This window comes from Cygnus olor, chromosome 15 (genome assembly GCF_009769625.2).
Source record: "Cygnus olor isolate bCygOlo1 chromosome 15, bCygOlo1.pri.v2, whole genome shotgun sequence".
Classification (NCBI taxonomy): Eukaryota; Metazoa; Chordata; class Aves; order Anseriformes; family Anatidae; genus Cygnus; species Cygnus olor.
In genome coordinates this window covers 14,737,512-14,749,695 of record NC_049183.1, presented here as the reverse complement: position 1 = coordinate 14,749,695, position 12,184 = coordinate 14,737,512, and the positions used below count along the sequence as shown (strand labels likewise).

The 12,184-nt window shown below is 45.9% G+C and overlaps 1 protein-coding gene across 4 annotated transcripts; it reads left to right on the top strand.

Moving 5' to 3' along the window:
- The first annotated feature begins 1,705 nt into the window (after positions 1-1,705).
- On the top strand, positions 1,706-11,764 carry FLCN (folliculin). 4 transcript variants are annotated; one of them, XM_040574895.1, is made up of 12 exons: positions 1,706-1,938; positions 2,662-2,941; positions 3,759-3,905; positions 4,578-4,799; positions 5,283-5,443; positions 6,188-6,279; positions 6,469-6,659; positions 7,545-7,658; positions 7,997-8,120; positions 8,472-8,603; positions 9,436-9,541; positions 10,326-11,764. In XM_040574895.1, exons 2-12 carry the CDS (start codon positions 2,693-2,695, stop codon positions 10,525-10,527), a joined length of 1,740 nt encoding a protein of 579 aa, XP_040430829.1. In that variant the 5' UTR covers positions 1,706-1,938; positions 2,662-2,692; the 3' UTR covers positions 10,528-11,764. The 4 variants fall into 4 exon arrangements, with proteins under 4 accessions (XP_040430829.1, XP_040430831.1, XP_040430828.1 ...); XM_040574897.1 differs by lacking the exon at positions 1,706-1,938 and adding an exon at positions 1,997-2,116; XM_040574894.1 differs by lacking the exon at positions 1,706-1,938 and adding an exon at positions 2,035-2,276.
- Positions 11,765-12,184: the final 420 nt, after the last annotated feature.

The window sequence follows — 12,184 nt, the reverse complement described above, 5'->3', positions numbered from 1 at the left end:
TATTTATTGCAGGGAAGGACTTTTGATCAAATATAGGAACACTGTGTGCTCTTGAACTTAGACTCTCAGAGGGCCTGTGGCTAGTTCTCATCATGCATGGCCACAAGATGTGCTCACAAAAGACTGAGTGCATGCTTTGGTATCTAACTCATATTTTCAAGCATCTTAATTAGCAAAGAGGGAAAACGCAGCTCTGAAGGTAGCATTAGTCTTGCAACTGCACCTCATAGCCACAGGAGGGGGGTCTAGTTCAGTTATGCTTAGCAGGTAATAAAATATTTTCCAAAAAAAAACCAAACAGGCTGGAAGCGGTATGTATACAATCACCCCTCCTACTTCTGTGCCACCGAGGAACCCTAGTTAGTGACCTTTGCTGACACACCTGCAGTAGTACCCATTGCGCCACGTGCTTTTGCATAACTCAAGTTGCCTCCTACTATACCACTTCCCTTCTCTACTCGACAGTACAACTGCGACCCGTGTGTGTGTTGTCGTAGGTGATCTGTGTAACCTAGGAAATGTTCTCTGCATGGCCAAACTGGCTGAGGAGGTTAGTCCTGAGAAGTTGTTTAAATGTACTATTGGAAAATAAAGATAACAAATGAGTCATTCTTAGTTTGTCTTAAATGGTTGGCTTGAAAGAATGAGAGAGTAGGTCTTTTGTATTTGGCTTTTTCGTAGTGGTGTTTTGTGTTTTTTTTTGGTGGGAGGGGGGGAGTCTTTTGCTCTTTTTGCTTCTCAGGACGTGATTCTGGCTGACTGGCGGGAGGCTGCTAGTTGTCTGCTGCGGGTGGCAGCGCCCTGTGCTCAGGAATTGTTCAAGCTCTACTGGTACCTACTGGTAGCTTCTTAGAGCTCTCCTGAACTGTCTCAAATAGAAGTAGTGTTTTCTTTTGTGCAGTCTGTCTTCATTGGAAAGTGCTGCTACTGGCCTTTTTCCAAGACAGACTCTGGAATTAGATGGGTTTTGGCTCAAACGTGCTGCAAATGAGGACTTCTTTGTATTCAGATCTGATCTTTGTGTTGCAAGCATCATCCATCTCACTGTCCATCTGAATATTGCTTTCTTCTGCAGAAGCCCAAGTCTTCCGTCTGTGTGTGGCTACTCAGAGCCAGAGGCATACTGTATTGTTCTAGTATTGCTGGTAACTGCCTTTTTGTGGGTTTCAATCGGGCTGCAGTAGTACGAGTTGTGCTCAGCTGAATGATTTGTGCCATTATCCTGGGGAAGACTTACTGCTTTCTTTTTTTTTTAAAAGACTCAGGTACTTGAGACTCTGTAGAAGTCAGCTCCAATGTAAAGGGAAGGGGGTTAAAAAAAAAATAATAACCCAGCAGTTGATTATTTTGAAGCTTGAAAGGATAATTCCAAGGGGATGTGGGGTTTTTGTGGCGTAGTTTCCACACAGCAATAACCCTGTGGTAAGATGTGAGACCCTGCAGCAATACGGGACGGGCTGAAAGGAGGGCAGGTCTTTAAGAGCCTAAACCAAGGTGTTTTTAACGCAGCTAAGGTGTTTGCTCCCTTGATTCACTGTCTCGCTCTGGGCTGTGTAACCCCTATTGCCTTCCCGTGACAGGGGCAGGGGACGAGCCCAGCCCTCAGGGGACGAGCCGAGGGGCGGGGCCGGGCCGTCCCCTCAGAGCGCGGAAGGGGCGCACTGCGCCCGCGCGCGGCCCGCCGCGTACCCCTCCCCTGCGGGTCGGCGGTCACGTGACCCTCCCTGTGGGCCGCACCATTTTGCGGGGGGGGAAGCAGCGCCCCCCTCCGGCTGTGGGCTCGCAGGCGGCTCGGCTCGGCCCGGCCCCGTTCTCCGAGGGATTCTCCGAGGCCGAGCATTGACCTATGTTCTGCACAGCGCGACAACAGCGCGGGGCTCAGCGAGGAAAAAGGAGGAGACATCTTCCGGAGTTTCTAGTCCCCCCCCGTCCTCTGAGGTAATGGTTCCGCCCAGCCCTGTGCAGAGGGCGGCTGCGGGCCGAAGGCGTCGCCTGAACCATGACGGCGGGGCGCGGGGGGGGGAGGCGGCGGCGGCGCCTGTCAGCAGCGGGGCTGCGCCGCGAGGAGACCGCCTGGGCGCCGCCACACCACCGCCTGCCTCTTATCCTCTCCCCGGTCCTCGTTCCTCTCCTGCTGGGCGGCGGGCGGGCAGCCGGGGGGTTACCTACCCCCCTAACCCCCCCCCTCGGCGGTGGGTGGGGATGGTACAGGCCGGCGGGGCAGCGGCTGTCAGCTGCCCGCAGCCACGGGACGCGCCGGGGGGGCCGGGGCCGCGGTGAGCGGGGCCTGGGGGGGGATGGGGGGGGGGGTCGGAACGGGGCCGGGCCCGCTGAGGGGGGGAACGGGGCCGGGCTGTCGAGCCGTGAGGTGTGCGGGAGCGGGGGGCTGGAGCCGGGGGGGCCTCGACCCCGTCTCGGTGTGGGGAGGGCGGGTGGGCCTGGCCCCGGCCTTCCTCTGAGGTGCCCGGGCACAGGGGGGCCGCTTCGCTCTACCCCCATCGAGGCCCGAGGTATCAGAACTCCCCCACGTAGGCTTGGGCCGCTCGCTTTGGCTGAGCCGCCCCTGGAGGGGGATGCGCAGCAGGGTTTCACCCAGCCGAGGCGGGGGGTTCGAGGCCTGTTCGTTACACCGATGTCCTGTGCTTTCTCCTTTATCCGCAGGAGGCCTGGACGGACGTGCTGAGCTCTCACTATGAATGCTATCGTTGCCCTCTGCCACTTCTGCGAGCTCCACGGGCCCCGCACCCTCTTTTGCACGGAGGTCCTGCATTCGCCGCTTCCCCAAGGGGCGAGCAGCGGGGACATCGCTGGGCAGAATGAGCAGGCGGAAGAGGAGGAGGGCGGCATTCAGATGAGCAGCAGGATCCGCTCGCACAGCCCGGCGGAAGGTGCCAGTGCTGACTCCAGCAGCCCAGGGCCAAAGAAGTCAGACATGTGTGAGGCAAGTGTGAATAGCTGCGCGTGGACATCAGTGGCCTTTTACTTTACTAAACCTATTACTTTTCTGAAAGCTCTTGGATTCTCTAATGCAAATTGTGTTGCTATTTGTTTGTTGTTTTTTTTAGCAGGAAAAAAGTGAACTGCGCTTAGATTTGAATATGACTAACAGTCCCAAAAATGTCTAAGCCCTTACACAGTGCAGCTACCTGTGAGAGGACGTTAAAGGAGCTGTTGTCGAGGCTATCGACCTTAACAAGATTGTCTTTTGAGGTGTCTTTTGAGGTCTCTTTTAAGCCCTCTATGTGTTTTAGTTTTGTGAGGATGAGAAATGCTTCCTTCATCCTCCAAGAGTCACTGCTTCGTTAGATCAGGTTTTACCATTGATTAATAATAGTCTCTAGCAGCAGTGTTGAACGAGAAATAAAAATGTCAAAGCAATGAAAATGGTGGAGAAAATATATGTTCTCAGTTGTTCATGTGCTTTGCTTCCCTTTAAGTTATGGCTAATAATTTTGTTAGGCCAGACGTTTTCACAGCTGCTGTTAGCTGAATTATACCACTTGTAGAGCCATCATAAAGTTCATGATCAAATTAAAGAGTGGAAAGTTAGCATAGGTAACATATTCCACAGAGTGCTATTTGAGGAACAGGGTTCAAGTCCTGACCCTGACTCAAACTGCTTGCGTTCTGAATACTTGTGGTTTTATTTGCATACGTAAATAATGGTTCCATGCATTTTGAAGGGAAAATGCAGAGGTGGTCAAAAACCTTAGACGACTGCGTGTTCATTTACGTTGAATTTGCTTTTCTATCTTCAGGGTTGCCGCTCTCTTGCGGGAGGACATCCTGGGTTCGTCAGCCACGACAAGGAAACTTCAATCAAGTATGTCAGTCACCAGCACCCAAATCACCCCCAGCTCTTCAGCATTGTGCGCCAGGCCTGCGTCCGCAGTCTGAGCTGTGAGGTAACTGCCTCGGAGTACGGGAACAAAGCCTGTTTAGGGCCCCATATATTGTTTCAAATCCGAAATACTACTTTTCTGATCTTAGCTGATCCGTATAGCCTGTGAGAAGGATGGAATGGGGGTGGAAAGAAAGACACAGAAGTCTGTTTGTTCTTGGGTTGGTGGGGATTTTAAGGCTGATCTTTGATAACAATGGGGGTGCCTTCCTCTCAACTTCTGAGATGAAAAAAATGTCTTCCTTGTTTTCACTCCTATGAATTTACAGTTTTTTCTTTCTAAGATAAACTGCTTGTGTAAAAATGTTGGAATCTGTTGCTTTTTATCAAGAAATGGGTGATCCTCGTAGACGATTAACGTTCAGCATCTCATAGAAGTGAAGAGCCTTATAGATTAACAGTGTTTGTATGCCAAGATCAGCAAGTTCTTGTGAATTCTCAGTAGTATTGTCGTTGAATAGATCAGAGTTTGTAAAATAAAGTTAAATTTATGTAGTATTTGTAGGATGTCTTTAGAGGTCTATTTGACCACAGGGTTTGGATAGCAGCCTTGAAAAGGCATGTTTTATTCATCAGATATGTTTTAAAGAGCAAGAAGATTTATTCAAACAGTTCATTACTGTTTTAGCTGCGTGATGTGCTGAGCTACTTTGGTGTATGTGCCCTTCCAATTCAGGTCTGCCCAGGACGTGAAGGCCCGATATTTTTTGGAGACGAACAGCATGGTTTCGTGTTCAGCCACACCTTCTTTATCAAAGACAGCCTGGCTCGAGGCTTCCAGCGCTGGTACAGCATCATCACTATCATGATGGACCGGATTTACCTCATCAACTCATGGCCTTTCTTGTTGGGAAAAATCAGAGGCATCATCGATGAGCTTCAGGGCAAAGCACTTAAGGTGGGTCAGCGCAGAGAGTCCATTTGGCTCAACATTAATCAAACGTTATGATAGTTGTTTTGTATTTCAGTGTAAAAGCTGATCTAGCTCACTCCAGCTGGAGTCTTTAAGGTTGACACAAGGGACAAGAGGATAGTGTGTATCTGGGTGGGCAGGAGGGAGGGAACAGGCTGCCTCTGGCCTTTTAAGCCAGGTGTGATGTTTTTCACAGACAGAGCTGCTAGACAATAGCTCTGTTAGCAGTGTAATCAAAGCTGTGAAGGACAGTGTTTTGGAAACAGATACATTGTTTAATAATTTTTCTTAATCTAGAATAAGATGTCCCTTCCCTTTCTTTTCCTATAATTTACAGTGTATATTGGATGATTGTGTGTGATACACCGTTTTCACTTGTTGGTGTTCCTTGGTGCGTTTTATTTTTGATCTTTGTGTCAGTATTTTATCTTTTTCAGTCTCTTACACTGCCCTTCTTCTGTGTTGTAGGTGTTTGAAGCAGAGCAGTATGGGTGCCCTCAGCGTGCGCAGCGGATGAACACAGCCTTCACTCCCTTCCTGCACCAGCGGAACGGCAACGCAGCCCGCTCCTTAACGTCGCTGACCAACGATGAAAACCTCTGGGCATGTTTGCATACTTCCTTTGCTTGGTAATGCCACTTGTGTTTCTAGCTTCTGGAACTCCTTCATGAAGAGGATATTGTAATATTCTGAAAGGGTGGAAATGTGATTTGAGTGTTGGGGTAGTTTTTCGTGATGCAATAAGTTGGACTTAGCTCCTTCTAAATCAGAAACTACTTAGCAAAGCACAGAGGGACAGCAGTCTGATGATGCCTTTAGGGGAAAAAAAAAAGTCTGTCTGCTGATGGAAACAATAATGTATAAAAACAAGTAAGGAAAAATGCAAGAAAAGGTGTTCCTGTCCCAAGTGTGGTGGACGTGGGATTCGCGCTTGGAGTACAGCAGCTGTTCACCTGGAGGTGCCTGTGTGTTGTGATAGGCAGCGGGGAGAGATGCAGCCATTTGGCACAGCAACGCGTCCGTGGAAGTCCACGGCATGGTCGTCCAGTGCCTGACTTGCTCATCAGACTTCCCTGGAAAGCTGCCACAGAGAGGGTTGCAACACTGGCATGTGACTTGGTTGGGGGATGAGTGTATTGCACAAGGTAATTGCAACGTGGCAAAGTCACCGTTTGGTGACTTTGAATGGCAGTAGCTGTGAGACACGCTGATAGCTGAGGCACAGAGGAAAGCGTAGATGTGTTGATAGGAAATGCGTATTGGTTAGTGGTTGGATGTTTTGTTGAGTTCATTACAACAGGTTTCTTTCTAGATTTTTGCACCTAGCAAGCTTAAAGAATGCTGCTTCCACTTGGTTTTTTTGATGTCCCCAGGCTTTTGAAAGCTTGTGGCAGCCGACTTACAGAGAAGCTTCTGGAGGGAGCACCAACAGAAGACACCCTCGTTCAGATGGAAAAACTTGCAGGTGAGATCAAAGTTTTCAGAGATAGAAGACCCTCTGAGGGTGCTTTGGCTGGTAAAACACCAAGTTCTTCTGTTATCATTGTAACCAGTGTAACCAGCTGTCTTGGACTGTAGTTTGCATAGGCACTTCCAAGGCAGTTTGCACTCCTAGATAGCGATTTTTTATAACAAATCTGCCCTTTTTTGCTAGACCTCAAAGAAGAGTCAGAAGGTTGGGATGGTTCTGAGGAAGAAGAGAAGCCTTCTTCCCAGCCGGATGTTGTAGAAGGGCAGGAGCTATCTAAATGCTCTCCTGAAACCTCTCTGATGCCAGATTGCAGCAGCTGGAATGTAGCTCACAGAAGGTTGTCTGTCTTCCGCTCTCTCAGGCACATGAGACAGGTAAGAGAGGAACACAGTTCTTCAAAGCCAGGTATTATTTGCTTATAACAAAGGTGCTTTGGGGAAAAAATTACAAACAAAACAAACGGTTTTGTGCAGATGTAGCTTGTCTCCAGCGCTTCCAGTTACCTGGCTGAAGGGGAAGGCACAGTGCATTAGACCCACCGTCTCTTTCACAGTAGCTTGCTTTCCTGGACACTCCTGACAAATAGCTCCTATGTTTCTGACCTTGTGCTCCTTTCTTTTTAGCTTCCTTTTGTTCTCCTTTCTTCTAATTTGGAATGCTTGAAGCTGTGAAACTACAGCACTGTATTGCAAGTGTGTGGCTTTGGAGGCTTGTCTAAGAATATAGTTTCATCTTTCACGACTGAATCACTGTTGTGAACATAATCCAGATCAGAGAAATGCCTCAAAGTTATCATCACCTAATAGAAGTCATTCAGTCCCATTCCAAACAGGTCTGTGTCCATTTTGCCAAAACCACTAACTCAGCCAACACGCAGGCTGATTCATGTAATCTTGCCAGAGAACTGAAGGATTTGGAAGAACCTAGGAATACAACTGTTCTCTTACTGTGCTTAATGCTGAATTGGATCGTTGGTTAGGCACCTCGGCGAGGTGATGCTTTGCTGCTGTTTGTTTTTGAAACCACAGGTGGGGGTGAAAATTACTTTGCATGACAGTGTGGCACCTTTAGCACCTGTCAAAGACATACTTGGTGCTGTGCTTTTGAACTACTGTCTGTGCACGTAACCTGCTAAATTATGATGTTAATTTTCTGCTGTTCAGTTCTAGTCATTTCCTTATGTGACATCCCTGTTTTTAACAGGGCAGACTGGACATTTCACCAATTTTCCTAATGAATGATATATGGTTTCATTTCAGGTTCTTGGGGCATCAGCATTCCGTATGCTGGCTTGGCACGTTCTGATGGGGAACCAGGTCATCTGGAAAGCTCGAGACATGGATCTTGTCCAGTCTGCTTTTGATGTGCTAAGGGTTAGAAACTTTTTCCTTTGTTTCCTGGCTGCTTGTTTTTCCATATATGTTCTAGTAGTCCAGCCTTCCTAATGACCTATCTCTAACATGTAATCTTGTGGAGAATGTGTTCTAAATTATGTGGCTGGGGGGGAATCCAACCTTTGGATGTCTTGGTTGTCCACAGATAGCAACTGCGTAGTCTTTTAAGCTGAGTAAGATGCTTCCGATCCCCCAAATAAGCAGAATCTGCGTCAGCAGTTCTCCAAGTCCTGGCTGGTCCTGGAAGTCGTGGAGAAAAGTGTGCTTTACTGGTTTAGTTCCAATGTTTCTCTCAACACGTTTCCTTCCTTCTCTAGACTATGCTGCCCGTTGGTTGTGTGCGGATCATCCCCTACAGTGACCAGTATGAAGAGGCATATCGATGTAACTTCTTAGGGCTTAGTCCACATGTCCAAATTCCATCCCACATATTATCATCTGGTAAGAACCTGTAGCAGAACCTTCTCTTTTCCCTAAAAAAAATAACAAGGTGTTGTTTTTTTTAATAAAGTATTAGCAGATGGTCTAAAAATGCTGCATGAACTAAAACCTGTAGCACTTCCTTTGTTTTCCCTATATCCTTGTGTGATCAGTAGTTGAAAGGTGTGACACCTATGAGCACTAATTGTACCGTAGCTGAAAGTCCTGCTTCCTACTGATTACAGCAAGGGATCATGCTGGACCAAGTGTTGTAAGCTTCCAGAGCTGCGTTTTCCAGGAGCAGAGTATGTAGTTGCGTTTTAGAATCAGAGCTATTACAGTTAATGTTCTTTTGGGCTTTTCTTGCTCCAGAGTTCGCAGTCCTTGTGGAAGTTCGCTCTGCTACCCGGTCCAGTCTCTACCCAACTCTGTTTGATGATGAACAGTCCCTCAACAAGTACGAGTTTGTTGTCACCAGCGGTAGCCCTGTCGCAGCAGATCGAGGTGAGTGCTTTGAAAGCAGAAGAAACTCGTATCCCTGAAATTAAAACGAGCATCCTGATGTTTAACTGCTTTTTTTGCCATTCACATACTGTCCCTTAAGGAAGTCTGAGTAGAGAGCCAGGTCACTGTGCAACTGGGGTTGAGAATTTACTGCTACTACTACCACAGGCTGTTCAATTACAAAGGGTTTGCTTTACCAAATCAGTGTTTTGCTTGTTGATTTTCAGAAGTGAAAACTAATTCTGTGACATGGGTATAGCAGCAATTGTAGGGAAATTCTTCTGTAACCCATGATGAACACTTTGTATCCTGAAGTACCTGTCTGTGGTTTTCGGTTGTTTTTGTGGTTTGGTTTTTTTTTTTTTGAGCGAGTCTAGCTTAAACTGGTAAACCCGTAAAGACCATGGCATTACTCATCTCCCATACTCTACTTGATAGGCCAGTGTGATTGATACAGACATGGCAGACCTTTTCTTGCCTTCTTTGTTCAAGAACTTAAACACTTGCATCTAGATGTGATTCTAGTCGCGTCCATCAATCTTGTGTAAATGAGAAGTCTTAATTTAGATACATTGGCCTCTGTCTATGACAGCACAGATAGCTAACCCTTTCTGCATTGTCTGCTGAATGTACAGGTGCAACGCAAAACAAAGGTTCACTCCCTCTAGGTTTCTTTCTGTGCTCCAGCAGCTGTGTATCCTAGCAAGTATTCAGGCCTAGGTCATAGGATAAATGGACTTGTCCTCGCTATTACCAGTAAAGGTCTCAGTGGGTAACCTGTAGATTGCAAGTCCTGTTTCTTACCCTGTTTCCCTCCTTTCTGATCTTGTAGTTGGCCCTACAATCTTGAACAAGATTGAAGCTGCTCTGACCAACCAGAACCTTTCTGTAGATGTTGTGGATCAGTGCCTTGTTTGCCTGAAGGAGGAGTGGATGAAGTAAGTACAACTCTGTTGCTTTCAGAGAAACAGTTTTGGCGTTAATCCTGGAATGGTTACACCAGAGTACAGACAAACTTGTAGTCAGGTAACCTTTACCTTAGTCTTGAGAGCAGTCAGCTTTACTGTTGGGAGCTGACAATATTGGAGTTATTCTGCTCTGATCCTCTCTTTCTGGCTTTCAGCAGTTCTTCACCTTTATGCTTCAATTCATGCATCTGGAGATTACCTACGTGACAATACTTGTCTGCCTTATATACGTTATGAGGATTAAGTATGCAAATATATATAAGCCTGTCAATGTGCTCTATATACCAGTGCAGATAACACGCCAAACAGATACCATGGTTGCACCCTCAGGGACCACATTTCAGAGATGCAAGCAGTTATAAAGGAAGACCAAACAGTCATGTGAAATAATTCACGAAACGTTCAGGTTTTGTAAATTTATCTGGAGGCCAGATGGGCACTACGCGTGCCTCGCAGGGAGATTCCCAGTTGTCACAGTTAATCATTTCACTTTTCACTTGAATGAAAAAACAAACCGGAATTAGGCATGTTACTACTGAAACGAGTAATCTCCTTAACTAATCTCCCCTTTTCCTGTACTCCTCCCCAGTTTCTTCATTTAAAGCTTGAGAATAGTTTCCTTGGAATATTGCTTGAGGTTTTTATTAACATGTAGTTGCAGTAGATACTGAGAGAAGCTACAGTTACTGGTTGTTCTCTGCTTGATGCATGCAAGTCTATTGTAATAGTGACAGTTGTTGGTTTTTTTCTGCAGTAAAGTGAAGGTCCTCTTTAAATTCACTAAAGTGGACAGCAGACCCAAGGAAGACACACAAAAACTGTTGAGCATTCTGGGAGCTGCAGAGGAGGACAATGTCAAGCTTCTCAAGTTCTGGATGACTGGCCTGAGCAAGACGTACAAGTCTCACCTGATGTCAACAGTTCGCAGCCCAACGTCCTCGGAGTCCCGGAACTAAAGGGTGCCCAACCTCACTTGCTGCCTTCAGATAACTGCAGGGAACCCCAAGTTACCTCTGCTGAGCCTGCAGCATGTGTGTTAGGTGGATAGTGAAATTTCATCACTATTCTTGTGGTCCTAAAACTAACTTGAAGAGTGACTTGAGTCTTTTCTAATTGCTGTGAGTGAGACTGGACTAATAAGTGCTAATAAATATTGCTGCTGTCTGTCCTGAAACTCAACTCTAAATCTAGACCTGCACACTCAAGACTAAAATACAGCAACATTCAAAGAATCAGCGGGAATTATTTGAAATCCTGTGCTGTCATCCTAAAGTATTATGGTGCTTAATCAATTTTAGATTTCATTGGCAAGACTCAGATACCTGTGACAGCATCCAGAACTCCTGGGAACGGATGTAGCTAATCTCTCCGAATCTCACATAAGTCTCCTAAATGTCTGAGAGAAAAGAACCAAAAATAAGCGACATGTCACAGGGTATGGATCACATGTAAATTATTTAAAAACCACTTCACGTTCAGATTTATGAAGAGACTATTTTCTGCTGTAGCGTTAAGTCAGGAGTATCCTGTTGGAGTCGTGTCACTCCGCTTTAATTTATTTATATCTTAACTTGAGACATTTTCAGCATTTGCTTTGGAAATTCTTGTCTGGGAGGGAGAACTGTAATACAAGAAGTCTCAAAATGCAGTCTGCTTGCCTCTAAAGGGTGAAATACTTGCCTTGTTTTGCCTGTGTTGCAAAACTTTCAAGTAATGAAGATAACCTCTCCAGGGTAAGGTCTCTGGTGTTCTGTCCTCAGATACAGTTTTCTAGCTTCCTAATTAAGCAGAAAAGATCCAACCTGTAGGTGCTCCAGTCTTATATAATTCTATAGTAGCCATTTTGAATGCTTAACAGTTCAAGACAACATTGGTGCGTTTTTTAATTAACTAAATGGACATTCCTTAACTGTATTGTAAGGAATTACTGTTTCTGTTGTGAAGTCATGTTTTTTTTTCCTCGATCATTGTTGGGAAAACTTGACATTACTATAAATGTTTTTAACAAGCTAGAAGCAGCTTTTACCCAGGTGACCTACTACACTCATTCAAACAAGAATCAAGCTCAGAGGGGGGTGTTCGAACTTGTCACGAGTTCTGTTCTTCTGTATAAAATATGCAGGTTGCTTTTGTCTGTAACATCTGTAAAATGGAGACAAGCATTAAATCTCATTAAGAGCTATTTTTGTAAAATGGACAAAGCTTAATTTTGTCTTGATTTGTGTGTGTGTGTGTGTGTTGGGGTGGGAGAAGCAGCATCCACAAGATGGAATGATTCATCCACAAGATCGTTCCTGCATCTCTTAGCCTGGATCTAATGTACAGCACTTTAACAGGCCTTTTCCTCTTAACTTTGTAGGTATTAGGGTTTTTTTATATATATTTTGAGCAAGACGTACTGATACATTGATTGAAAATGCTTGACTGGACATAACCACAGGATGCTCAAACAGCAAACCTACTTGGAAGAAAGGTGTTACTTAATTTCAGGGTTCACAACAAAGCTTACGTTTCCTAATCCTCAATAAGGAAACGAGGGAAAAGAGAGGTGCTCCAGCTCTATCCACAGGGAAGGAAGCTCTGAAAAATGTATACATCTTGCTTCCTATGTGC

Coding starts and splice junctions, on each gene's coding strand:
- FLCN (XM_040574895.1), top strand. CDS start 2,693: ATGAATGCTATCGTTGCCCTCTGCCACTTCTGCGAGCTCCACGGGCCC. Junction 4,800..5,282: donor TTCAGGGCAAAGCACTTAAG/GTGGGTCAGCGC, acceptor TCTGTGTTGTAG/GTGTTTGAAGCAGAGCAGTA. Junction 6,280..6,468: donor TCAGATGGAAAAACTTGCAG/GTGAGATCAAAG, acceptor CTTTTTTGCTAG/ACCTCAAAGAAGAGTCAGAA.